At 38.6% G+C, this 27,083-nt stretch overlaps 1 protein-coding gene across 4 annotated transcripts in view; it reads left to right on the top strand.

Moving 5' to 3' along the window:
* Positions 1-27,083, top strand: part of LOC127450847 (casein kinase I) — a 55,090-nt gene that overhangs the window by 25,374 nt on the left and 2,633 nt on the right. For 2 of the 4 annotated variants that reach the window (XM_051715260.1, XM_051715257.1), the window contains 7 exons: positions 11,616-11,726; positions 17,803-17,951; positions 18,314-18,542; positions 20,966-21,136; positions 21,232-21,380; positions 21,746-21,917; positions 22,569-22,681. In XM_051715260.1, coding sequence (XP_051571220.1) covers positions 11,711-11,726; positions 17,803-17,951; positions 18,314-18,542; positions 20,966-21,136; positions 21,232-21,380; positions 21,746-21,917; positions 22,569-22,681 — 999 coding nt within the window. In that variant the 5' untranslated portion in view covers positions 11,616-11,710. Of the gene's footprint in view, positions 1-11,221; positions 11,309-11,615; positions 11,727-17,802; positions 17,952-18,313; positions 18,543-20,965; positions 21,137-21,231; positions 21,381-21,745; positions 21,918-22,568; positions 22,682-23,210; positions 23,280-27,083 lie in introns of all 4 variants that reach the window. The other 2 variants (XM_051715259.1, XM_051715258.1) reach the window with 2 other exon arrangements.

A 27,083-nucleotide genomic window follows, 5' to 3' on the forward strand; every position in this document is an offset into this window, starting at 1 on the left:
TTTTTTTTACAAATTAAGATCATGCGTACTCAAAATAGCCACTTCAGAAAAGGAATGCATAATTTCTTGTTCTTTTCAATTACATTTGACATTTCATTACATCTGAAGTATTCTATAAACAAATTAATCTCCATTGTGATTGGATGAGTCAATGTGAGCCCACTGTGAAAATTTTTCATATCAAATCTATTCGTCCCACTTTAAGAAAAACAGTTAGTTTAATAGGGACCTTTCGCACCAGCAACAAGGGGGCTTTTTACCCCAAATGCCATCGTTTCACTTATTGGACAGTTATATAAAAAAATTTATCACCTTGAACAAAATTTTAAATGACAAGTATATTGTCCCAAAATAAATGTGATAATTTCCAGGATATTCATTAGCTAAATAAACGTACAACATTTAAAAATATATTAAATATTAGATAAAATTGCCTCAATCAACCGTTAGACATTACACGCAAGGATCTCATGGATGAGGAAAAATGTGCAGTTCATAGTGACAAACAGGTGTTTAGGAAATTACTTAAGTAGTTTTTGATGCTATTTAGTGTTTTGGGAGAAAATAAAATCAAAGGAGCCTTTTACCCCATGGAGCCTTTTGCCCCATTGTACCCTACTTCATAAGTACACAAAAGCCTACCTTCATGCTGTGGACATACTGATAAGTCTCTGTGCTCATGAATTTCCAAGAGACAACACAAAGTCATTAAAAATATCTCTGTAAGAAACCTCTGGATATCTCATGTCATTCACCCATCGATTGCATAATTGTTCTGGTGAGGAGATAAGTAGTGAGTGTTAAACCGGGATGGAGGAAGGGGTGTTACTATATTTATCCACACACACGTGTGTATTTTATTTTTTATTGTATTTACAACTATTTTAATCACATTTAAGCCTCATAAAAATGTGGGGTGAAAAAATTTAGAAAAATACAAATAATTTCCTTTAATGTCATGAACTTGCTTGTAAAATAATATGAGCTGTCTGATGTCAGCTACACATTTTGACAAAAATTATTAGCAAGTTGAAACCCTAAAAAATTAAGCAGAATAACACGTATAACTAAAAGCTTGTATCATGTCATAGCTGCCTAAATGTGATCTGCGAGGTCCAATTTACCTTTGCGAGTGTCAGAAAACAAACTTGTACAGTGACACAAAAACACCTCGAGCATTTTCATGTAGTAGAGAGGTGGTGTAGGCTCACACCATCAACTCTTGATGAAAAATACTTTCTGTGCTCCCACACATAATCCATTTAGATCGATTGTTCTCAGTAGCTTCAGTATAAACAGTAAGTTAAATGACAACATTCTGAAGAGCAGAATGCTGAAAAGGGGCGGGGCTGAATAAGATGATTAGCAGGGAGAGTGAGGCGGAGTGGGGAGCGGGTATGAAGCGCATTCGGCGGTAGAGAAAAATATTAATTATCGTGTGTACAGCTCCGTAGTTTTGACACATTTCTCACTTAAACTGTAGAAACGGTAAGATGGGACAACCGTTGTCATGATGCCTCGTGGTCCAAATGAAACCAAGCTGGGTCCGGACCGTGGTCCGCTAATTGGTGACCACTGGTCTATAGTATATGTTCCCTCACATAAACACTTATTATATAACAATGTGCCCTCTCATCAAAATTTATTTCAGATGGTTTTTACCATGCTCTTAAGTTTTTTGTACATAACTACATCATAAAATTAGGAAGTTTGGACAGAAGTTCATTTTGTCAGAACAGAGAAAAGTTTGGGAAACTTTATAGTCAAAAACCTGTAAAATGGAAAACTATAAAACTGTTCCTGTGCGCGTGCATTCACTCAATAAACCGTGCTCGCGCTTGGTCTTCTGAAGCAAACGAATGGCCGAGCAAAATAAAAAACTCAGGCAGCAGGGGTTAAAAGGGAAAGGAGGCGGTGAGAACCGGCTTGACAATATAAATAGTTCAATGATAAACAAACTTAAAAACACACAAACATAAACACATACAGGGCAGCTGCCCATAGTTCTCTCTCTCGAACTGCCATCTCCGGTCGCCTTTATCCCTCGCTCACCTCAGGCTGATTGGGGCGTGCATCATTCTGGCCCGGCCCCGCCCTCCTCCATGCTACAGTAACTTATTTTATTTAAAAATTTTAAGAGGAAAGATAAGCAGTTTCCATCCTTGACTTAACATTGTTCAAACCGACCATGTCGGCAATGCAGTTCTCCAGTGCAGGAATTCGTTTTTAATTATCAAACCACCTTTGGTTGTCTTAAATTACTGATTTATTGCACCATGACAAAAATAATAACATGTATTGTATACATACCTTGGCTTTTTCTCTGTCGATGTTTTAAACCCGCGTTTGAAGCGCCCATCTCTATAAATAGCCTAGTCACCTTGCACAACAGACTCCACGCGAAGTCAGTTCAATATTGTTGAACCAAGGAGTTCAGACTGTACAACCCTCCAGTGCCAGCCACAGAGAAATGAAACCAAAAATAACTATCGGAAACTATCAGAGTTTATTTTTTTCGATAGCGATAATTAAAAAAAAGAAAAAAACCGCATCTATCAGCCCCGATTAATCAGTAAATTCAATATATCAGCCAACCTCTACTGATTATGACTTTTTATGTGGTAGGAAGAGAAATATTAAATTAGAAATGAGTCATCTAAATGGGAAAATGTTTAACATTGTATGCATTAGATTAGGTCTTTTTGAGATCACGAGAAATGCTGGTCTGCTTTTAGACTTTTCTGGTAAGATGGTGACAAAACAATACATTCTGTTCTCCTTCAATCTAGTTTGATGTCCTTTATAACAAGGTATCAGAAACTCTTGGAGAATTACAGTATTTGATAGTGTGCCTATTTCAATTTTTCAAGGCTTGAAATTTAGTTCCTTGATGCCTTTGCTTGACCAACCATGTATATCTGATCATTTGTGATGTGTGTAGCTTCATCAAGCAGATTGTTTGAGAGGTCATGCATAAGCCGCATTGATGAGTTCATTGTTATTGGGAGCAGTGTTGAAGAGCACAATAATATCGACAGTTATTGATTTTTATTGATTTTTATACCACTCTTTCATGCGGCACTGCCCACAGGGTGGGTTTAAGGCTTCAGGGACTGTGGGAAAACCACTACAGCTGTGATTGAAAAGGGTCACGGTCACCACAGAGTTGTATCAGTATGAAGTCCATCTGAGCACTTGACCTGTTGATCTTGCTTGCGTTTTTCCACGAACCGTAGCAGGTGAGGGTTTGTATCAGGCTTTGTGGGACGCATTCTGTGTAGCTGGTGCTACTTGCACCTCATTGATTCTCTTTTCAAAGTGGTAATAGATTATGGTAATTCAGGGGATACAAGTTTGTTGTGGCCTGAAATATTTACACTGGACGTGAGAGTTTCAAAGGCTCGAGAACTTCAGTATGTTAGTTGCATATCTCTGCTTGTATTGCTTGTCAATGAGCGCAAGTGCTGCAACCAACTAATCAATAATTATCGATAATGACAATCATCAAAAAATTTCATTATAGATTAGTTGGATATAGGTGATGAGCACGGAAAAGCTCCGTCAGTGACGTTACTTTACTGCCTAATGAAGAATGTGTTGCATGAAACTCGTTTGAAAACGATGGAGACAAGTTGAAGCGGAAAAAACACGACTAAAATTATCCAGCACACGAGAACACTTTGTTAAACACAAAGAAGATCAAAAGCATACAGTTTAATCTCGACCGGTTGCTGCGTCAGGTGTGTTGATGATGGCCTGGTAAAACGTTTCTAAGTTTGTTTTAAAGTGACCTTTATGGAACAAGTTTGGTTTTGATAAAAAATCAACCCCATGGAAATTAAATTGCTCTAAGTTGGGGCCTTGGTAGCTCAGTGAGTAAAGACATTGTCTACCACCCCTAGAGTTTGCTAGTTAGAATCCCAGGGCATGCTGAGTGACTCCAGCCGGGTCTCCTAAGCAACCAAATTGGCCCCGTTGCTAGGGAGGGTAGAGTCATACGGGGTAACCTTCTCGTGGTCGCTATAATGTGGTTCACGCTCAGTGGGGCAAGTGGTGAGTTGTGCGTGGATGCCGCGGTGGATGACGTGAAGCCTCCACACGCGCTATGTCTCCGCGGTAACGTGCTCAACAAGCCACGTGATAAGATGTGTGGGTTGAGATTCTCTGTCTCAGACGCAGAGGCAGCTGAGATTCGTCCTCCGCCACCCGGATTGAGACGATTCACTACGCCACCACAAGGACTTAGAGCACATTGGGGATTGGGCATTCCAAATTGGAAGAAAAAGGGGCGAAAATCCAAAAAAAAACAACATTTGCTCTAAGTTGAATAAACGCGCGCGCACACACACACACACATATATATATATATATATATATATATATATATATATATATATATATATATATATGTATGTATGTATGTAGAACAAAGCAATAATTAGCGATCTATCGGAATCATCATGGCGGATGTTTGATTCTCCCATATATAGCCTCTCCATGATTTGAAATGAAGTGCCCATAACTGTCACATAACTAATGCTTTTTTATGCGTAAAAAGAAAAGAAAGGAGACCGTTTCATCAACGTGTACTCCGAGGTCAGTTACTTTCTTAAGCTGGTATATACCTGCATGATGGATGAAGCTGAGCTACAATCACCCTGTATACAATTGTACTGGGAATATTACCACTATCTTTAATATCAGCCTCTGTGTTGTTAACCTTTCACGTTCATTTGGAATGTGCCACACACGTGCAGCTGATCAGATTGGGAGCGGCATTAAGACAAGCGCTATTAATTATTTTTCTCTTCCTTATTCAACCTTTGGTGGATTTACAACTTATCTAACTTTAGCATATGCAAATTTTTTTAGCTAAATCTGGATTTAAAAAATATACAAATTGTGTCAACATGCAATTTTAATTTAATCGAAAAACCACCCAGCCCTAATTTAAATGTATCACAGTTCAATTCATCACATCAAATACAATAAGAATAACATTTTCTTTTTTCAATTAACTATTTTTATTTTTTTTTTATCATATGTATTTTTTGCACCAAACACTATTTTGCCATTTAAAAGGGAGTGTATAACTTTTTTTTGCTGAGTCTCAGGAACTTATGGAGAGATGACATCATAATAGATTGTAATGTAAAATAATGAGATATTTATAATGAAAGAGCAGGTTGCATATATGAAAATACACAGCAATATTAATTCACACTTTAAATATATCTTATAAAATGTGTCACAATTTTCAAACCTCTGATCTATAATCACAGTTTTCAAACCTGTGCGTTGGGCATGAATGTAATGTAATGGTGACTGAGAGATATACCTCAAGAGCCTGTTGTATCATATTTGATACATGTCATTTCAACTGGCTTTTTCAATAAAATAATATTTAAAAAAAATAACCAAGCACAAGTTGCTTCTATTCAGCAAAAACTAATTTTAAGTATAATATAATATAATATGTAACAATATAATATCAGTTAAAATATTAGTAACAATATAATCATTACTGCTACTTTTACTAAAATAAAATAAGCTGTCATTTATCCCAACATAAGTCACTTTTTGGTCAAGTCTGCCTCCATTTTAAATGGGTCGATATAAACATTGAAACCACTTTTTTTTTTTTTTGATACGCACAGCGTTATAGGGTTAAATTCATCTCCTTTAAAGCACTGGCACTACATACACATTCGCCAAATGTCTTTGCTTGTTGCGTGACATTTCACAAATTATTATTTTTTGAACATCATGCCAAAAGCATTGTGTATTTTAAGACACAGTGTGAAGTTAAAATTAGTCAAACTTTTAAAATCGCGTCTCCTGTGAAGACTCCTGCATTCTGTTCCATTCTGTTGTGCTCTGTCTTGCTGTGTCTTTGTTACAATGTCTAAATTATCTGTTTGTTTTTTATGACTAAGGGTATAGGCCAGGTATCACCATTCTGCTGTAGTAGAACTGGCCTGCTGCTCCCTAGCCGGAAGGGTGGCACTGGGTTCAGCTAGTACGTCACCAGACTGAGTAAAAAGGGGGGAGGGGAGTTTATGATGGCTTTTTACCAACCTATTCATCTTGCCTTTTTCACATCCCTCAGGCAAACCACATACACTAATCCTAGTACTTGGAAATGCCATGGTGTTACTGTTGTGGTCCTTATCTTTTAACTGGGTTTCTGTTACAGCAGTAGAAAGTGAATGGGTTTTTAGCATCCTCTTCTCAGGATGTTGAGGCAGATGGTGAGCCTGATAGGAGGTGGTATAGCAGTGAGTAGATAAATGTGCCCACTCCCTCACACTAGAAAGCTGTGAGTGTGAGTCAACGGTCGGATGTGCAGAATTTTTTTTTTGCCTGGAGGGCATGCATATTTATTTTATTTTTTGGTTATATTTAATTATGCCCCAATGGCTCATCATGCACTGGAAGCTAAAGCTTATTTAGACACCATAAAATTGAGTGAGATAGTTGAGTGGATTTATTGTTTTCAAGCTTGGGTATGCATGAACGGTATGTCACAGAGGTATATTAACGAATCTTATTTTTAAGGAATAGTTCACCGAAAAATTTTAATAATTTACCCACCTCAACCCACTTTTAATTATAATAATTTACCCACTTGCTGTTTCAAACCTGTATTATTTTGCTTTCCTCCGTGAACCTCAAAAGTAGATGTTTGGCAGAATGTTAGCCTCCATTCACTTTCAGTGCATCTTTTTTTCCATACAGTGAAATGGAATAGTGACTGAGAACATCTCTTAATGTGTTCCATGGAAGAAAATCATGCACGTTTTGAACAACATGAATGTAAACGGTGACAGTTTTTGTGTGAACTAGCCTATTGCTTTAAAGTAGGGGTGCACCGATTTATTGGCCACCGATCTAAATTTCCCAAATAGTGCTTAGAATCAGGGCCAGTCTTTTTTTGCAGCATGCTGGGAATCACACATACATTGCTACTCTAATGAATGAGTGCTTTCTCAGCCCTTGAAGTGTGACAGTGTGGCCTCTGGAGATTGTTGGCAATTCTAAGCATTCACAAATGTAAACTTTCAGACATGCTGTTATTCAGATGAATATGCAGGTTTGTTTTTACAAATGTGAAAGAATTACACATGTATGAATATTAAGTTGCCTGTTTTCTAGAATCATTACGGTAGTAATTCTGACTCGCTGCACGGAGACGATAAAGAGACTGCAAACGGGCAAAAATGAATTAAACAACAAATAAACTTGCTAATACAAATCTGAGTGTACGTGATGTAATGTGAGTTGTGACAATCAGATGTTGTGTTGAGCGATAGAGAATGTTTGAGCGATCATGAGCACTTTCAGCTTCACTCCCTTCAATATGTTCAATTGCGGTGTCAGTCAAACATGTGCACTCTCCAGATGCTCGCAATATCTTATCAGACACTCATGCCAGTGCTATTCTGTGAGGATCCCAATTTAAATCAGATTAATGTTGGTCACATTACCACTAATCACAGCAATTACATTTTAACCGTATCGCCACCGTGTCTTCACGCATTCACTTAATAATTTGTGTAACAGCAAAACACCAAAGACAGTAAACAAATCATAGATTTTAATGATTTCTCACTGGAGCAGTTTTAGAGCTTGTTATGGATATATTTTTCTTATTTTTGAATATATCTCTGCTGTGTGTGATGCTCTCATGGTTTTTACTGCTCACCAGAATGTCACAATTACCTTTTGATATTGACAGCAGAATTATTCATAACTGTTTAAAAACAAATAAATGTTAGCAATTCACAATTAATGTAATTTGGTAACTTTATAAAAAGGTTCCATTTGTTAACATTAGTTAATGCATTAGGTATCATGAACAATATATTTTTACAGCCTTTTTTATTTATTTCTTTTTAATTAATAAAATTACAATTGTTCATTGTTAGTTCATTTTAGTTCATAGTGCATCAACAAATGATAACTAATACAACTTTTGATTTTAGTATATGTTGTAACTAACATTTAAGTTCATTAGTTCACGTTAACTACAGTAATGTTGTTAAATAATGTTAACAAATGGAAAATTTTTGTAAAGTGTTACTATAATTTATCTGTGTGGGGCATAAAAATAACTGCACAATATAACTTGCAAAAGTGTGGCAATGGGCACTTTTTTAAAAATCGATATAGGCCGATTATAGACCAAAAAATCGGAGATTGGTATCTGCATCAAATTTCCTGATCGGTGCAACACTACTTTAAAGTAGGGATGGGCATTCATAAATAATTTGGTATTCAAATATTTAAGCTCATAAAAATGAATATTTGAATAGTCTATTATTTAAATGAAGGTAATTAATGAGAAAGAGACATAAAATATTTTTTTTTAGTCATAAAGGTTGTCACCATAAAAAAAAAAAAAAAAAAAAGCTTCTAATTATATCCAAAACTAGCTTATATTATGTCCTGTTTTTTTTTGTTGAAAATATTTAAACAAGCAATGCGTGAAAACAAAAAATTATAGAATGAAAGCATTTAAGCTCACGCAATGCGAAGATAAAGAAACCACTAATGAAGTAGACTGACGCAGTTAATGTACAGGATGAATATAAACACTCGACAAATTATAGTTATGTTTATATTGTATGTCATGTTTTTGTTGAGAAAAACAAGCATATCCACGTGCTCGGTAAACTATACTAATTTTTACACACCAGTTTAAATGATGGAATGTCCCTTACCTCAGCTAGCAAAGTCTTTCTCGGATGCCATTTTTGTTGTTTACAGAAGTGTCGCAGGGATTACGTTGCAACAGGGATGCTGCTTTCTGACGAGCTGCACATATATGAGAGTAAAGTGTACACCGCTTATCCAGTACATTTAAACAGGAACCCAGCTTTCTCGCAGTAATCCACATTATCACAATAATCTGCTTTTTTGGTGTCCATCTAAACGTACTGACAGAACGGTTTGCTCATCAAATGTGATAAAATTGTGTCCACACTCAATAGCGCCACCCAGTGCATTCTGTATAACTGCCAGTTTTAGTTTGTGTGTTCTGGATTTAACATGCATCTCACTGTATATATGGCCAGCAGAGCAAAACTTTGTGAAATTCGAATAGTATTTTTACTTTTCGAATAATTATTGCAGAACGAATACTCGAGTATTCGACTACTCGTGCACATCCCTACTTTAAAGCTTCCTGCAGACACATCAAATATTTTTGTTGGTTATCCATTAGGGCTGGGATGCAGCCTATATTTTGGTAATAATGTTCCTTTTGCATGCATATGAAAGCAGCCCTCTACATAGCGAGTAAATCACTCACATAGGCCTATACGAGCAGATTTAGCGCTAATCGACTAAAATATGTCTGTTATTAGCCACTGGCTAGTAAACATTAAAATTTTACTCACCAGTGATTGAGTTGTGTAGTGTCGAAACAGCGAGACCTTTTACTTTACTATAAAAAGCAGACGATAAGAAGCTGGACTCATCCTTTCCCTGCATGCTGTGTCTCATGAGCACGCAGGAAAACGTGTTTGTGTCTCATTATATTGAACTCTGAGCATCTCATGAAACCACACCGGGGATGTCACCCGCAGCCCTCTTTAGAGCAATGAACCGGTTTTCAAGCATTCTGATGTTCGCGCCGTATACAGATGCTCGCGCCAAACTCCTGCGAAATTATAAAGGAGGTATAAACGTATTAATAGTGAATGCAAAGCATGCCAGTTTCACTTAAACGACCATGTAATGGCAAATGTCCGTGGTCATTGTTGGTTCATTCCCACAGTGTTAATGGCGCACAGTGACGGAGGAGTAGATGCAAACCTAATCTATTTGTGTTGAGATGATAAAATGCAAGAATCTGAATCTCAGACTGTCACTTCATGAGAAATAAGGGCTTGTGAGTTAATCGGAGAGCCTTAAAAAATGTGAAGAATATAAGGCAGAAATATTTTACTATAATATAATAAAAAAATATAATATAATATAATAGCTTATAATATAATATATAATATAGGTTGGCTGGGTTAAAAAAAATAAAAAATAAAACGTAAAGTGGACCAAGACTAAATCTGATAAAAAAGAGATATGTATAATTTAGTTATTTAGAAATATTTTGATACTTTATTACTTTATTTTAAAATGTATGTTTTTATATTTGATTGTCATTCATATGTTTTTGAAGCTTGAAAAGGAAATCATATACCCTATTGTTATATGACCCAAGCTAAATTTGTATAAATGACTTTTGTGTGCATGAAGCACATATATTGACAGTTTGTATGACAACTAAACGTCATTTTCGTGGAAGACCTAAAACAGACAATTAATCATCTGCCAAATGTCATAATCGTGATAGCCCTAATTTTTATTATTAGATTCCAACCATGTGAATGTTTTGTTAAAATTGTGTATGAAATTTCAAACAGTGACAGGAGCTTGTATCATTATTAAAAATGCAATTTCATGACATCATAAATTGATTGTATTTAAAATTTGTACATTTTTAAAAAGCAAAAATGGGATTAAAATAAGGCTATATATAAAATAAAATGTACAATATTGCGTGAAGTCATATATATGAAGAGGCCCCCATTTTCAGTTGCATTACACTTGCATATCATCAAAAGTCTGACGAGTAAAAACAAAAATTTATTAGCCAATGGTGTTTTTTTTTTTTTTTTTCCTCCAACATGACTGTAGAGGGTTGGAAAGAACGTCTCTCTCAGCTAATGCTGTTAAATATACAGGGTACATTACAAAAATATTAATTGATAGAATTTGTAATTTATCATTAGTTTTTCATAATTTGTCACATTTTATTTTTTTTAATACACAAATCCATGTATTCCATCAATAAATATGATGTTTTTGCATATATTATATTGCATATATTTAGGCTATTTTGTTACATATTTGTTTACATGAATAATTTTCACATTAATAATTTGCACTATTTGCAATTTACACATGCTAAATATTTTTGTATTTGTAGAACACATGCTAAAACAGTACTGTATTTCTAAAAATACCTTTTAGAAATTCATTTTAGCGAGCGTCAGAAGTGTTTCGGTTGAGCACACATTAACAAGAGCTTCATTACCGCATCCACGCTACAGTATGTGTGATTACAATTAATTGTTTGTAAAGAACATTATTATTATTTACATTTATGTAAAAGAGACATTATTCAGTAACAAATCAATTGCATGGATCTCGTCTTTAGACACACAGAATGAGTCACACCAAACTTTTACTCAACATGCAGTGAAAGGCTAAACTTCTTCGCCACTACACTACTCAATCACTGGTGGTGAGTGAAATCTGAACATATACCAGCTAGTGGCTAATCACAGTTTTTTTAGCCGATTAGCACAAAGTTTGAAATATGAAAAGTGATTTACTTAGCTGAGGGTTGCCGCATACAGTTAAAGATCAATCTTGGGATTTAAGAATCTATTTTTAAATCGTTCAAATGAATATTGCTAGCCATCGGAAAATAAATATTTTACCCAGCCCTATTCTCTATAATATTTCTTGTTTCTGTTTAGTGATTTACAATGTAATTGACCTTCAGCTCTCATCTTTTCTCTTTCTCTCCCACCTTTCCTGATGTTCAGGCACAGACATCTCTGTGGGAGAAGAAGTAGCCATCAAGCTAGAATGTGTGAAAACAAAGCACCCACAGCTGCACATCGAGAGCAAGATCTACAAGATGATGCAAGGAGGCGGTATGTGTTTCCCCACTCAGTCACAACTCCTCGTATTCTACATCCTTCTTCTCCAATAATACAGAACTATGAGTCACACACACACTTTCCACTCTTGTCACATACAAAAGACCCTGTTTACTTGCTCATTAAAAAAAACAATTTACTTGCTCATTAAAAAAAAAAAAAAAGTCTGCAGTGCAGTCAAAATTTAATAGAAACATTGTGTAAAGTTGAAACATACCTTGTAAGTCTGAGGCGTGCGTAATAGTGTTCAAGAAATTTTTGATTGGTACAGGATAAAACAAATTAAGGTCAAATGTATCCATCCAAACCCACCTAAGCAACATGCAGCTAATTTTATGCTTAACATTATTATTTCTTTTGAGTAATTTATTTGAGGATTAGCTCCCGGGATTCTCATTTTCTGGACAGTGTCACAAAGGAAGCTATTAATCTGTAGTGTTACAGAATAATATGGGGACGGTGGGTGGTAAATCAACCGTGACTAATCGTGATCCCCTCACATCATTGGTCAGTGAATCAACATCTTTCTCATCAGAGTGGCATTACGAGATCTCAGAAAACTGTCTGCATTCTGTCAGCACCAATGAATCTCCTCATTTTATGAATATTTAGCCTATGAAAAGATGAAGTAAATGTTGGCTGTATCATTGGTGGTGCTTGTAATTTTTGCAACATATGGACCATTGTAGGTGCCAGTATGCATGAACAAAACATTGAGTTTACATACATAATATGCTAATAATAAATAAAAATCAGCTCCTCCTAAAAACATAATAATGCAAGAAAATAATTTAAATGAGGTTTAAAATAAATAAGTGCAAGATCACGTGTACATGCTACTCTCAGTGCATATTGTCTGTATGGCTCAATTCATCCAGTTACTACACAGTAATGGCTTTCATAAATGGCAGTAATTAATTTTAATTTTAATTAATTTTATTTATTTATCACACATTATACATTTTTGCACATATACAGTGAAATACTTTTTTTCATATATCCCTGCTAAGCTGGGGTCAGAGTGCAGGGTCAGCCATGATATGGCGCCCCTGGAGCAGATAGGGTCAAGGGCCATGCTCAAGGGCCCAACAGTGGCATCTTTGCAGTGCTGGAGCTTGAACCCCCAACCTTCTGATCAGTAACCCAGAGCCTTAACCGCTGAGCCACCACTGTCCCCCAGTATGAATATACATGAGGTACCCAACATGACTGAACACTGATGCCGCTCGTACAGCAGCGGCCAAACGTTGCTATGACATCGTGCCACAACAAACTGCCATTCTGAGTGAACTTCCTTCTTAGTATTTGTGCTCTTTGTGATCACATGGATCCGGGCCAGATGGTGTGTGCGGAGGGGAGTGGGTTTGAGGGGGCGGTGCGGGCCCTCTGCATTCCATTTCCTAACTGGGTTTCTTCCACCACTCCCAGCCTTATTTAGCACAGCATGAAAAAGCAAGCACACTGAGAAGAAACAAACTTTTCACAGTGAAAAGGGGTGTCCATGCCAGTGTCAGAAATTATCTTTCATTTGGATGTTGTTGATATTAAGCTGTAGCATATTTTCTTCTAACCATGTGAAACACGCAGTTTGTCATACTTTTGTCAACCAAATCACTTTATTCAATATTAATTAAATTCTGTCTGAACAATAAGATAGGCTGTTGCCTGTAAAATCAAATCAACATCAATTTGTATCTTATGCAATATACACCGATCAGCCACAACATTAAAACCACCTGCCTAATATTGTGTAGGTCCCCCTCGTGCCGCCAAAACAGCACCAACCCACATATAGCCCACAATAGTATTCTGAGATGATATTCTTCTCACCACAGTGGTTATCTGAGTTACTGTAGACTTTGTCAGTTCTAACCAGTCTGGCCATTCTCTGTTGATCTCTCTCATCAACAAGGCATTTCTGTCCACAGAACTGCCGCTCACTAGATGTTTTTTGTTTTTGGCACCATTCGCAGTAAATTCTAGAGACTGTTTTGTGTGAAAATCCCAGGTGATCAGCAGTTACAGAAATACTTAAACCAGCCCGTCTGGCACCAACAATCATCCATGCGATTATCTAATCAGCCAGTCGTGTGACTGTAGTGCATAAAATCATGCAGATATGGGTCAGAAGCTTCAGTTAATGTTCACATCAACAATCAGAATGAGGAAAAAATGTGATCTCAGTGATTTGGGTCGTGGCATGATTGTAGGTGCCAGATGGGCTGGTTTGAGTATTTCTGTAACTGCTGATCTCCTGGGATTTTCATGCACAACAGTCTCTAGAATTTACTCCGAATGGTGCCAAAAACAAAAAACATCCAATGAGCGGCAGTTCTGTGGACGGAAATGCCTTGTTGATGAGAGGGGTCAACAGAGAATGGCCAGACTAGTTCGAATTGACAAAGTCTACGGTAACTCAGATAACCACTCTGTACAATTGTGGTGAGGAGAATATCGTCTCAGAATGCTACTCTGAGATGCGAGTTGGTGCTGTTTTGGTGGCCCGTTACACAATATTAGGCTGGTGATTTTAATGTTTAGTTGTGGTGTATGACTAAAAAGTATATAATACACTGTATATGAGATGTTGCAAATAGGGAATTCATTTAAAGAGCTTTTTTCCATTACAGTTTAAATATTAGGTGCATTTTTGTCACTTTTGGTGGCATTTTGTTTTACTCCACACCCTTGTTAATTTCTGACCCTGGTGTGTATGCGTGCATAGGAGGAGGAAGAAAACCAGCCTTGTATGTTATGATTAATTTTTATTTCCAAGTATTTTATAGTTGGATTTGTATACTTGTTCATGTCCATACTTGGAGAAGCACAAGGCTGTGTTTTTTCTATTTTAATTCCTATTAATATATCCTGGAGTCCTGGAGAGTGGAAAGGCATGCTGGACTGCTTAGACCGGAGATATATTTAGTCTCCTGAGTTTGCGCAGGAATAGCTGACCTGGAAGATGTTTTCTGCAAAGTGCTGAACAGCAAAAGCACTGTGCACTTGAATGCAGTGGCCAGGATCAGGGTGCACACAACGGTAGACCCGAAAGCAGCTGCTGAGAGAACTCTGACCTTCTAGAACACTGATGAACTCTGTCTCTTCCTCTCCCAAGATAACCCTCAGTGTGCTAGCTATATGTGAAAAGACTTGTCTAAACTCTAAGAATACTAAATGAACAGTTTCACTTTAGCATAATTATAGACCAATCCTTTGGCATCGTAACCACTTGTGTCAAACACGAAAGTGGTGGCAAAAACCGTGTGCAAAAAGTAAACTTTTATCTGATTCCGTTGTTACAAAATGATTTCGAGGGCTTTTGTAGAAGGCTGTGGCTTCAAGCCATCAACAGCTGACTGTACTGAGGAGATCATTTCAGCTTACGTCTTTGCAGGAAACGTTTATAGCGAACATTATTACATGTTTTTTATCAACTCCTATAATTATAATAATTGTATAGATAAGAATATGTCTGTATTTATGATTTTGTTTCGTACTTTTGTTTAATCATCTAATCGGTCAAATCAAACACAACAGTCTACTGGTTTTCTGCCACTACTTACTGCGCATTCACTGAAATCTTTGTAAACAAGGGGATTGGTTTATATGATAGTGTGTGGAGACATGAGTTTGAATCCAGGGTGTGCTGAGTGACTCCAGCCAAGTCTCCTAAGCAACCAAATTGGCCCGGTTGCTAGGGAGGGTCACATGGGGTAACCTCCTCGTGGTCGCTATAATATGGTTCGCTCTCGGTGGGGCACGTAGCGAGTTGTGCGTGGATACTGTGGAGAACAGCGCGAAGCCTCCGCTCGGGCTATGTCTGCGCGGTAACGCGCTCAACAAGCCACATAAGATGCGTGGATTGACTGTCTCAGACGCGGAGGCAACTGAGATTCGTCCTTCCACCTGGATTGAGGTGAGTCACTACATCACCACGAGGACTTAGTGCATTGGGAATTAGGCATTCCAAATTGGGGAGAAAAATGGGAGAAGATAAAAAAAAAAAGCTTTTTAGTTAAAGCTGGTAACTGCAGCTATTTTGCTTACACTGTATAATTGAATTATATGAGAGGCTTCTTTGTGCTCCTGGATGTTTGGACTATACAAATATAATATCAGTACAAACTCAATTAAATTTCATTTAATCTGGCCAGCATGTAGCTGAATGGTGAGAGAGGCAAGAATAATGATCTTGAAGTGATCTAATTGGGTATCCGCTCTCCTTCCACAACAGCCTATATCTTTTCCTCTGTCACCTTCAAGGTCGTCTGAGAGATGTGCTTTATGGCGATACTTTGGATCCCATACTGAGGGTGACCAACCAGGACTGCTGATTTATACAAGCTGAAGCTCTCCTTGGGTTTTTATCACGAGTGCTCTATCTGAAACATTTGGGTCCCAACCCCCCACTTCTGAACCTAGCCAGCTGAGGAAATTTGTTGTAGGTCACCTTCAGTCTTTCAAAGAGACATACATGTATGACTGTCATGCTTAAGCATAAACTTATAAACTATAGACCAATGCTGAATGCTTTGGTTTGGATACCATTTCCTTCACAAACCACTTTAAATTCCCTTTCAAAAGAATAGTTCACCCAAAAATGAAATTTATCCATTTACTCCCCCTCATGATGTTCCAGGTACATTTGACACTTTTTTTTCTTCTGTGGAACACAAAAGTAGATGCAAAGCAGTATGTTACCATTCACTTTCTTTGCATCTTTTTCAATTCAGTGAATGGTGACCTATTTTGCTAACATCTCATTTTGTGTTCCATGGAAGAAAGTCAAAGGGGTTTTGAACAAGACAGTGAGTTAATGACAGAATGGTCATTTGTGGGTGAATTGTCTCTAGAGCCTGACCGATACTGATTTTAGAGAGGGGAAATTCACAGATTACCGATATGGTGGCTGATATAGTTAATTTTTGAGCTGGAATGAAAACAGACATTTCTATGTGGATTGTTCACCGATTTTGCACTGATATGACTATGCAAAGGTACTCAGAATGCTGCTTTCTTAAATATTTTTATCAAAGAACATTTGACATTATTATTATACATTGTCAACTAATTTTAGCAATGAACACTGAGAAAATAAAGAATAAATAAAAATAAAATAGCTAAATAAACATCAGTAGTACTATTTAGGATCAGTCAAATGCTGACCATTAAAATAAAGAATAAATAAAAAATAAAATTAATAGCCAAATAAACATCAGTACTGTTTAGTATCAGTCAAATGCTGACTATTTTAATACTGCCAGTCAATTATTGGCAGGTTGTAAAACAAGAAGCATTTACACCTGCCGAGACGAGAAAAACAGCGCCAGCGGTGTTACACTGTATTCTGCTATACAAGTTCAGGGGAAACTTTCAATGGTGGAAAACCAGACTTTTAAATATTACATTTTATAAATGCAACGACTGGAATTGTTCGCTTGAAGAGGGTACCAAACTGTGAACCCTGAACAAAACAGTTTGGTGAATACATTAGCTTCCACTCAGCTAACAAGCTATGAAAGTAGCTACATGGTTAGCTATAAGCTCGTTTTCACAGAGTAAAAGATGGACCAGCATTGCGTCTCACCAACTAGGTAACAGAATAGCGTGAAATCAACACCCAACAGACACAATCCACCACCGCACCGTTGTCTGCTGAGTTGCAAAAAAGATGCTCTGATGTTTACCTTTCAATCTGCTACATTACTGACTGCACTGACAAACTATAGCTGGCTGACTGCAAACAGATTAACTCCGCTTAACTCCACCCTGTCAGCAGAGCCACCCTCAGCTCAGAGTCAGCTCTGTAAACAATTGAGTCGGAGCGCGCTCTGCTAGACAAACTACGTAATGACACCAATTCTAAACATTGTTTTCTGCATTTTATGTTCTGAAAAAAGTTTTCATATCTGCGCATATTGGTAAACATTTACGCTAAAACCGATATATCGGTGAAAGGCTAATATTGGCCGACCGATATATCGGTCGGGCACTAATTGTCTCTTAAGTTTTCTACTGGAGATCTGTGGGGAAAAATGCTTCTGTAGTAATTATGTTTTTTCTTTTACAGTCGGTATACCAACAATCAAATGGTGTGGAGCAGAGGGAGATTACAATGTGATGGTGATGGAGCTGCTGGGACCCAGTCTGGAGGATCTCTTCAACTTCTGCTCTCGCAAGTTCAGCCTTAAGACTGTTCTTCTGCTGGCTGACCAGATGGTAAGGCTGCAGACATGATCATCCATGACCTTTTTCCACTTCATCCTACTTTTTGTCATAGGAAACCGAAAATGGGAAAATGACACCAGGAAGTGGTGCTCTTGTGACATGACAAGCTTTACTGTTATCCCTTCAGCTGTTTTATATAGACAAATCAGTATTCTGTTTCACTTTGTGTTTGACTCTGTGTTAAATGCCAATGGGCATCATAAAAGGCCTTCTTGTTGAACGTTGTCATGCACTCATTGCTTTATTTGAATTGGTTTGTTGGGTTTGCATGGAGTCTCTGCCTCTTGTTTTGCTCCTCCTTTTTTCTCTTTCTGTCATTCGACCTGCTGAACCTGTCCTTTGTTCATTATCAGATCAGCCGTATCGAGTACATCCACTCCAAGAACTTCATCCACAGAGACGTCAAGCCCGACAACTTCCTTATGGGCCTGGGGAAAAAGGGCAACCTTGTTTACATCATTGACTTTGGCCTGGCCAAGAAGTACAGAGATGCTCGCACCCACCAGCACATTCCTTACCGCGAGAACAAAAATTTGACTGGAACTGCTCGCTACGCTTCCATCAACACCCACTTGGGAATAGGTACTCTGACACATGTCGTATTGACCCTGTTTACACCTGGTATTAGGATGCGTCTCGGGTGATCCGTTCACATGTGGTCAGGTGAGACACATCACTGTTTACACCTGGTCGTTTAAATGCGTCTTCTGTGACCACTTGTGATCGGATTTGGAGGGGAGGGACTCTTGTTTCATGACGACATACATCAGTCACTATGTCAGTGTGTTCCTGCATGATGTTAAACCACAACAAAGTCAGAAAAGTCAAAGAAAGTGCAAAAAAAATGGCGCGATATTTCTCCCTGATGCAGCTGAAATTTAATCTAAGCACAAATGCAACATTTCGAGCAGAATTGTCCATTATTTTAGTGGATAAGTTCGTCTGCAGATGTTCGTGCTTCTCATAAGTGTCCCTACATATTGATATCAGACACACTGAAGAAGATCTGTGAAGTTCTCATGCTTGTGTATACATTAGCTTTTTTCTTTTTCCGATCAGACGGTTATTTCCTTTTAAACCGCTCATAAACATCAAAGTTTAAACACGTGTTTTAGCGCAGTGGTTGATTGACAGGTGAGGGGAGGTGCTTCGCTGCTGCCAAGACGCATACAGGATGGATTAGTTTTTACCCCTCAAATGTGAGAAATCATGCGTTTTTGTCCACATACATACACTATATTGCCAAAAGTATTCGCTCACCCATCCAAATAATTGAATTCAGGTGTTCCAATCACTTCCATGGCCACAGGTGTATAAAATGAAGCATCTAGGCATGCAGACTGCTTCTACAAACATTTGTGAAAGAATGGGCCGCTCTCAGGAGCTCAGTGAATTCCAGCATGGTACTGTGATAGGATGCCACCTGTGCAACAAGTCCAGTCGTGAAATTTCCTCGCTACTAAATATTCCACAGTCAACTGTCAGTGGTATTATAACAAAGTGGAAGCGATTGGGAATGACAGTAACTCAGCCACGAAGTGGTAGGCCACGTAAAATGACAGAGCGGGGTCAGCGGATGCTGAGGCGCATAGTGCGCAGAGGTCGCCAACTTTCTGCATAGTCAATCGCTACAGACCTCCAAAGTTCATGTGGCCTTCAGATTAGCTCAAGAACAGTGCGTAGAGAGCTTCATGGAATGGGTTTCCATGGCCGAGCAGCTGCATCCAAGCCATACATCACCAAGTGCAATGCAAAGCGTCGGATGCAGTGGTGTAAAGCACGCCGCCACTGGACTCCAGAGCAGTGGAGACGCGTTCTCTGGAGTGACGAATCACGCTTCTCCATCTGGCAATCTGATGGACGAGTCTGGGTTTGGCGGTTGCCAGGAGAACGATACTTGTCTGACTGCATTGTGCCAACTGTGAAGTTTGGTGGAGGAGGGATTATGGTGTGGGGTTGTTTTTCAGGAGCTGGGCTTGGCCCCTTAGTTCCAGTGAAAGGAACTCTGAATGCTTCAGCATACCAAGAGATTTTGGACAATTCCATGCTCCCAACTTTGTGGGAACAGTTTGGGGATGGCCCCTTCCTGTTCCAACATGACTGCACACCAATGCACAAAGCAAGGTCCATAAAGACATGGATGAGCGAGTTTGGTGTGGAAGAACTTGACTGGCCTGCACAGAGTCCTGATCTCAACCCGATAGAGCACCTTTGGGATGAATTTGAGTGAAGACTGTGAGCCAGGCCTTCTCGTCCAACATCAGTGTCTGACCTCACAAATGCGCTTCTGGAAGAATGGTCAAAAATTCCCATAAACACACTCCTAAACCTTGTGGAAAGCCTTCCCAGAATAGTTGAAGCTGTTATAGCTGCAAAGGGTGGGCTGACGTCATTTTAAACCCTATGGATTAAGAATGGGATGTCACTTAAGTTCATATGCGTCTAAAGGCAGGTGAGCGAATACTTTTGGCAATATAGTGTATGTGGGCTTTTGCGATCTGATCATAAAACGTTTTAGACACCATTTAGACCTGTATTTAGCACTGACCTCATGTGATCCAATCACCAAAAACACATCTTAATACCAGGTGGAAATGGGGTCATTGAACCAGATTTTAGAAACCACCTGTATGTTCAAATAACTTTATAATATATATGGATAACAGTAAAGCAAATCTATTTTGGCTGTCTCAATTGCTTCTGTCTCTTCATGAAATCCCAGACTGACTTGATGTTGAGATCCGGGATCTATGGGGGCCATACCATCTGTTGTAGGGCTCCTTGTTCTTCTGTTCAATTCTCTTTGCAAAGCGAATCTAAACTATCTAAAATTGATATTCCCTACTGATACACTAATAGCAGAATATATAAAATAACCGTTTTAAGACAAATGTTTTTGTGAAAAATAAAATGTGCCTAAGACTTTTGCATAGAACTGTGTGTCCTAAGAATAATATAGCCATCATACTGACCTATCTGATTATCTTTGGTGTTTTCTTTGACAGAGCAATCCAGACGAGATGACTTGGAGTCTCTTGGCTATGTGCTCATGTACTTCAACCTGGGCTCTTTGCCATGGCAGGGTCTAAAGGCAGCCACAAAGAGACAGAAGTATGAGCGTATCAGTGAGAAGAAAATGTCCACTCCCATTGAAGTCCTCTGCAAAGGATACCCATGTAAGCTACTGCCACTGTTATCATTGCTTTTTTAGCTTTTGTTTTTTTTTTGATTGTAATGAGCTGTCAGTAATAGGTTGTGGTCTCCATTTCAGCTGAGTTTGCCACGTACCTCAACTTTTGCCGCTCTCTTCGCTTTGATGACAAGCCCGATTACTCTTACCTGAGACAGCTCTTCAGGAACCTTTTTCACAGACAAGGCTTTTCATACGACTACGTTTTTGACTGGAACATGCTCAAATTCGTGAGTATTCATGCTGGTTGACTTTGCAAAGTCACTATATTTGTTCATTTGTTGTTTGTCATGTCAATCCAAACCTATATGATGTTCTTTCTTCCATGGATCACAGCAGAAGATTTTAGGCAGAATGTTTTGGACTGACAGCTTCAGTCACCATTCACTTTCATGGTATGGAATAAAGATACATTGAAAGTGATGGTGACTGAGTCTGTCAGTCCCTAACATTACACTTTTTGTGTTCCACACAAGAAAGTCAGTCATATGTGTTTGGAATTACCTGAGGGTGAGGAAATAATAACAAATATTTTTAGTTTTGGCTAAACTATCCCTTTAATGATTAACTGCTTCATTCTTGGTGTGGTGTTTAGGGTGCAAACAGAGCAGCAGAAGATCCAGAGAGAGAGCGAAGAGATCGGGAGGAAAGATTGCGGCATGGGCGGAATCCTGCTGCCCGTGGCATGATGCCTTCCGGCTCAGGTAGACCCAGAGGAACACAAGAAGTAGCACCGCCCACACCCCTCACGCCAACCTCACACACAGGTAAAGGTGTTCTGCGTGTCAGTGGTGCTCTACTGCCTGTTGGCACTTGTTTGTTTTTTGCTGTTTTCTTTTTTTAACTACAGGAAAATAAGCTAGCACATTTTTAAGCTCAAACATCCGAGGACATGTTTTTGTTTGCTTGTGCATGTGGATATTGTTTTAATTTGGAAAGTACACAAGGCTATTCTCTCTCTTCACTGCTTCGCAATAAGGCAGATTTGTATTGATCGGCTACTTTTTTTATGTCATATTGCTTGTCGTCTGAGATGAGAGGAAGTGGTTAAAGGGTTGCAGACTCTTTGCCTTAACAGGATGCTTGTTAGACATGACTGACATTGTCTGGCTTTTGAGTAGCTGTTTACACACACAAGACATTTGGGCATACAGACTCATAACCCCACCAGATGTCACATCTACCATGTAAACTTCATGTAGCATTACTGTGTCTTTAATTCAAATAACACGTATTCTCTGTGGAGCCCTGAGTTTTATGTAATGCAGTTTTTCCAGTTTGGTGTAATTACATTGTGGTGTAGAAGTTCCACATTGGAAAACAGAAGCATGTTTTGTTTTGATGGAGTCTCAGTGGCCAAACTTTTTCCATTTTCTGTGCTTTCAGTGACCGCTTCCCTCCTTTTGTCTTTTTCTCAGGAATGGAACGAGAGAGGAAAGTCAGTATGAGATTGCACCGCGGTGCCCCCGTCAACATTTCCTCCTCTGATCTAACTGGCCGACAGGACACCTCACGCATGTCCACAACACAGGTAGCAACTTTTAAGTCGAAACCAGCCTTTTTGCCCATAGTCGCCTGTGTGTTTGGCAGCGGTGCCAGTATCTGGCCCCAGGTCCACTGCTCTTAAATGGCCCTTTGTCTTTATTTCCTGTCTATTTTGAAGACAAATGGGACTCGCTTTAGTTAGAAGGGCTTCATAAACAGGCACACTCTTCTCAATCACTATTCAGAAGCGAGACAAAGAAAAAGATGATAGGGAATGTTTGCCATGTAAGAGTGCTAAGATGGAGCTTGTGTCTGCTCTGGCCTGGTCTGGTACATTGTGTAACCATTGCCATGTAGAATTGCATTTGCATAGAGTTCTTTTCTAAACTTGTACATTCCTGAAATGCCGCCCACAGTCATAATTTTGTCAACAGAATCTCTGACGATTTGAATATTTGCTATCTTACTGTAACAACACCTTTATTCAGATCCACATTTTTAGGTGATGACCACATTGTTGATTTCTTTACAAATATATTTGTTTCCCCCTCCACCAACCCACCCACCCACCTCAGAATAGCATTCCCTTTGATCACCACAGCAAGTAGATGCTCGCCATGCTCTGGCATGAAAGACAGCATTGGGTGAGTGACAGTTGGGTTCAGTGTTTTTTTTTCTTTTTTTTCTGGACTACCTCCACCTCCCTGCACTCAGTAATAGACTCCCTGTCCCACATCACTGCTGCACGGCTGTTACGCAGCACATCACTCACGCGAGGCTCAACCCCATAGAATTCCCGGCTCTAATTCAGATGAAGCGCTCTAATGTCTGTATTTCGATGAAATATAAACATGGTGAAACCACCAGCTTTTATAGCTGGGATACTTGCGTAGTTGATTCTGGTTTCATCCTGGTTTACCGCTTACGACCTCACGCACACTAATGTCTCAAACTGTATTTTTAATCCCTACAAAGAAAATAATTCATAACAACAGATGATGTGATTCGTTACACACAGATGGACAGTACTGTTATCCTCTGAGCCATTTTTAACTGAATTTAAATTGTTGGGCTATAGCTTATTTTTACAAAATGTGCTAAAACATAAGCCTCTGATGGTCCTGAAATGTTCACAGCATCATTTCAACCCCTAATGGGCCAGATGAGGTATTTGGAATATGAGATTTCCCCTTAGTCGTTTAAATGTCTCTTGGTGCTGACCAAATGCCCTCTTGACATATGAACTAAACAGTGTATTGGCTTACATATCTTAATATGTCAGTGCTTAAATTTTACATTAATTCACAGATGATAGATGACAGTGTGATCAACAAAATAACAGAAGTTCTGTCTGCCATGAAAATATTTATTGCAATGCAAAACATGGGCATATGCCCACTAAACCATCTGCCACCACCATCCAATATACTCCAGAGCAATTACTAGCAATAATTAAAGGCATAGTTCACCCAAAAATAAACATTTGTCATGATTTACTCTCCCTCATGTTATTCTAAATGTATATGACTTTCATCCATAAAACATATATGGGTATGTTAGGCAGAATGTTATAGCTTCAGTCCCCATCTACTTTCATTGCATCTTTTTCCACACAATGAAAGTGAATAATTAAAAAAAAAAAAAAAAAAAAAAATTACATTCATTAAAAAAGAATGGTGACTGATGTGCTGCCATTTTGCCTAACATCTCTTGTGTTCCACAGAAGAAAGTCATACAGGTTTGGAACAACATGAGAGTGGTTGAACTATCCCTTTAAACAATAGTTTATCAGGCTTATCTTAGTGTTCGGAGAGCTGATCTGAAATCAGTACCATAAGCTGTAAAGAATTACAAATAGAAGTGGTGCTGTGAAGCGCCCTCTGCCTGTGAGTGTGTGTTTCTACACTGTATTGTGTGACGTGCTGGTAACCTCTAGTTGCCTGGGTGTGGATGCCTCTTACTGTGTAAATCTCTTAACCCCCAGCACTTGCTGGCTCTCTGGCATGCAGTGTGATCACCCGCACTTGCTCCTGCACCTACTGAACAAAGCAGCTTTACACTGAAAGGGATCATTCACCCAAAAATTAAAATTCTATTATTTACTCACCCACATGTTGTTCCAAACCAGTATGACTTTCTGCTGTGGAACACAAAAGGAAATTCTAGGCAGAATAATAACCTTTCATTGTATGTACGGTGACTGAGACTAACATTGCCTAACATCTCCTTTTGGGTTCCACTAAAGTAAGAAAGTCATACAGTACAACATGAGAATGAGTAAATGACAGCATTTTCAATTTGGGAGAATTGCTCCTTTAATAGCCTTTTTGCTTTCTAATTATTATTTTTTAAAGTGTAAAACTGCTGCCTAATATGTTCTCTGTTTACAGAAAACGGCCCCCTTTATTTTTGAGCACAATTAAATCTGATGCTTTGTGAAGTGTAAGCTTATCTGTCTACTAGTATGTATTGTAATCTTTTTAGCAGTGTTGCTGTGAGCTTTTTCAGATTTACTGAATGGCTCACCTCTGCAGCTCTTTTGTTCCCTCTGTAACGTCAGAGATGTATTCACCCCCGCCCTTTTGGGAGGAGCAGTCACATGATTGGTTAAATTCACTGCTCCTAAGTCCTCTTGGGCCCCCTGCACTGCCTTGCCTTTGACGAGGAGTCATGAAAAATGTATTGCCACCTAGTAATTAATCACCACTAGATTTTATTGTGCATCTGAAGTTACAAGAGACAATTAGATGTTGCTCCTCCCCCACTCTTGAAATGTCAGCTATTTGTGTTCCAGTGTGGAAACAAAAATACCCTGTGTTATAAGCCTTGTGTCCCTTGATATTTCCATCCTTCTCCTGCCACACGCCCCCATGTTGTAGCAGGCCATGGGGGGGAACTTGAAGGATGGTCCTAGGACCACTTAAAATATTTAGAATAATAGAATAAAATAGGCTATTTATGATTGTCTCAAAGAAAAAGAACCTTATATTTTTGTAATGTTATGTTGCTTTATCTTGAGATTGGCTTAGTATAAGTACACTGAAAAACAGACTGGAGACATGATTTCATGTGAATGGTATCCTGCACATTGCTGTGACACTGTCAAACTGAGATGACTTGTGGGAAACAAAAGTCACAAGGGGGACAATGGACTGGGCAATGGCTCTGTTGACACAGCACTAAAATAGATGGTAGCGGTCTGGTTATAGAAGTTTAAATCCCACATCATAGGCAAATTGATTTTTAACAATAGCTTGTAAACCTTTAAAGACAGACCTACCGTGAGTTCTGAGATTGTTAATCAATGGTAGATGCTTCTGTTGAAGCCATCAGTCTGCGTTATTTCAACTTCAGTTGAATTGTAGTGTTTTAATAGCAGAATTTCTCATTAAAAATGACTCTACCCATGTAGCTGAAAAGAAAAGATCCACCAATAAGAGAATCGTGGCAAAAGAGCTCGGGTGTTGAGGTCTGCACATGACTGTTTTTCCATCCTGCTCCCACAAGTTTCTATCCTGCACCCGAACGTCCCTCTGAATTTTACTTGCATGTTCACCCGCTCTATGCCCAGTGATTTTCTTCTCGACAGCTTCCGTTCCAGTAAACCCTGCATTTGTTTTCCACATAGGGCAAAAGCCATACAAATAGACAAGTGTACACAAAGAACGTTTTATTTTGTCTGTTATTGCTATTATCAGATGACGCATGAAATGATGCCCATCTGACTTGCCTGACATTGATTTCTTAAAGGGGTTATGACATGAGGAATCCCATTTTCCTTGATTTTTTGACATGAGATCATTGTACTTTAAAAACCTACTGTAAGTTTCAGAACTCAAAACTTCCTCCTCACTGCAAAAAAAATAAAAATAAATAAAAGCATTTTTTTCAAACCAAGCTGCCAAAATGACTCTACTTTCTCCACATTGTGATGTCACACTGTGGTAGACATTTGCATCTGACCTCCTCCACAACAACACATCGCCTACTTTACCTTATCACTTCCGTAGCCCCGCCCAATAGTAGTGACCAGTCAGATGGAAAGTATAGAGCAGGTCAGTGAAGGACAGAGAGACAATCATAACAGTGGCTGTTTACGGTCAATTCTTAAAGGAGCAGCAGCACCAAAACCCAGCACTTCTGAAAGGGTCAAAATGAGGGTGGAAAATTATCATGTTTACAAATATGACTTTTGTTTGCAAAAAACTTTACTACTATTATAAGTGAACCTCAAAAAACATATTAAAATAATAAAAAAGGCGTGTACTGATCCATTTAACACTAAATTGACCATTTTCTAGTCCGAGTTTCACAACCTTTGACGCAGTGTGTCTTTGCTCTGCCATTCTTCTAAAGCGCCATTGAATACCTACATAGCCTGCTCTTAATATTAGATAACTTGATGCACGTGCTGTGTGCACATTTTTACTTTGCATTTTCTGTTTATT

This window comes from Myxocyprinus asiaticus, chromosome 13 (assembly GCF_019703515.2).
Source record: "Myxocyprinus asiaticus isolate MX2 ecotype Aquarium Trade chromosome 13, UBuf_Myxa_2, whole genome shotgun sequence".
Taxonomy (NCBI): Eukaryota; Metazoa; Chordata; class Actinopteri; order Cypriniformes; family Catostomidae; genus Myxocyprinus; species Myxocyprinus asiaticus.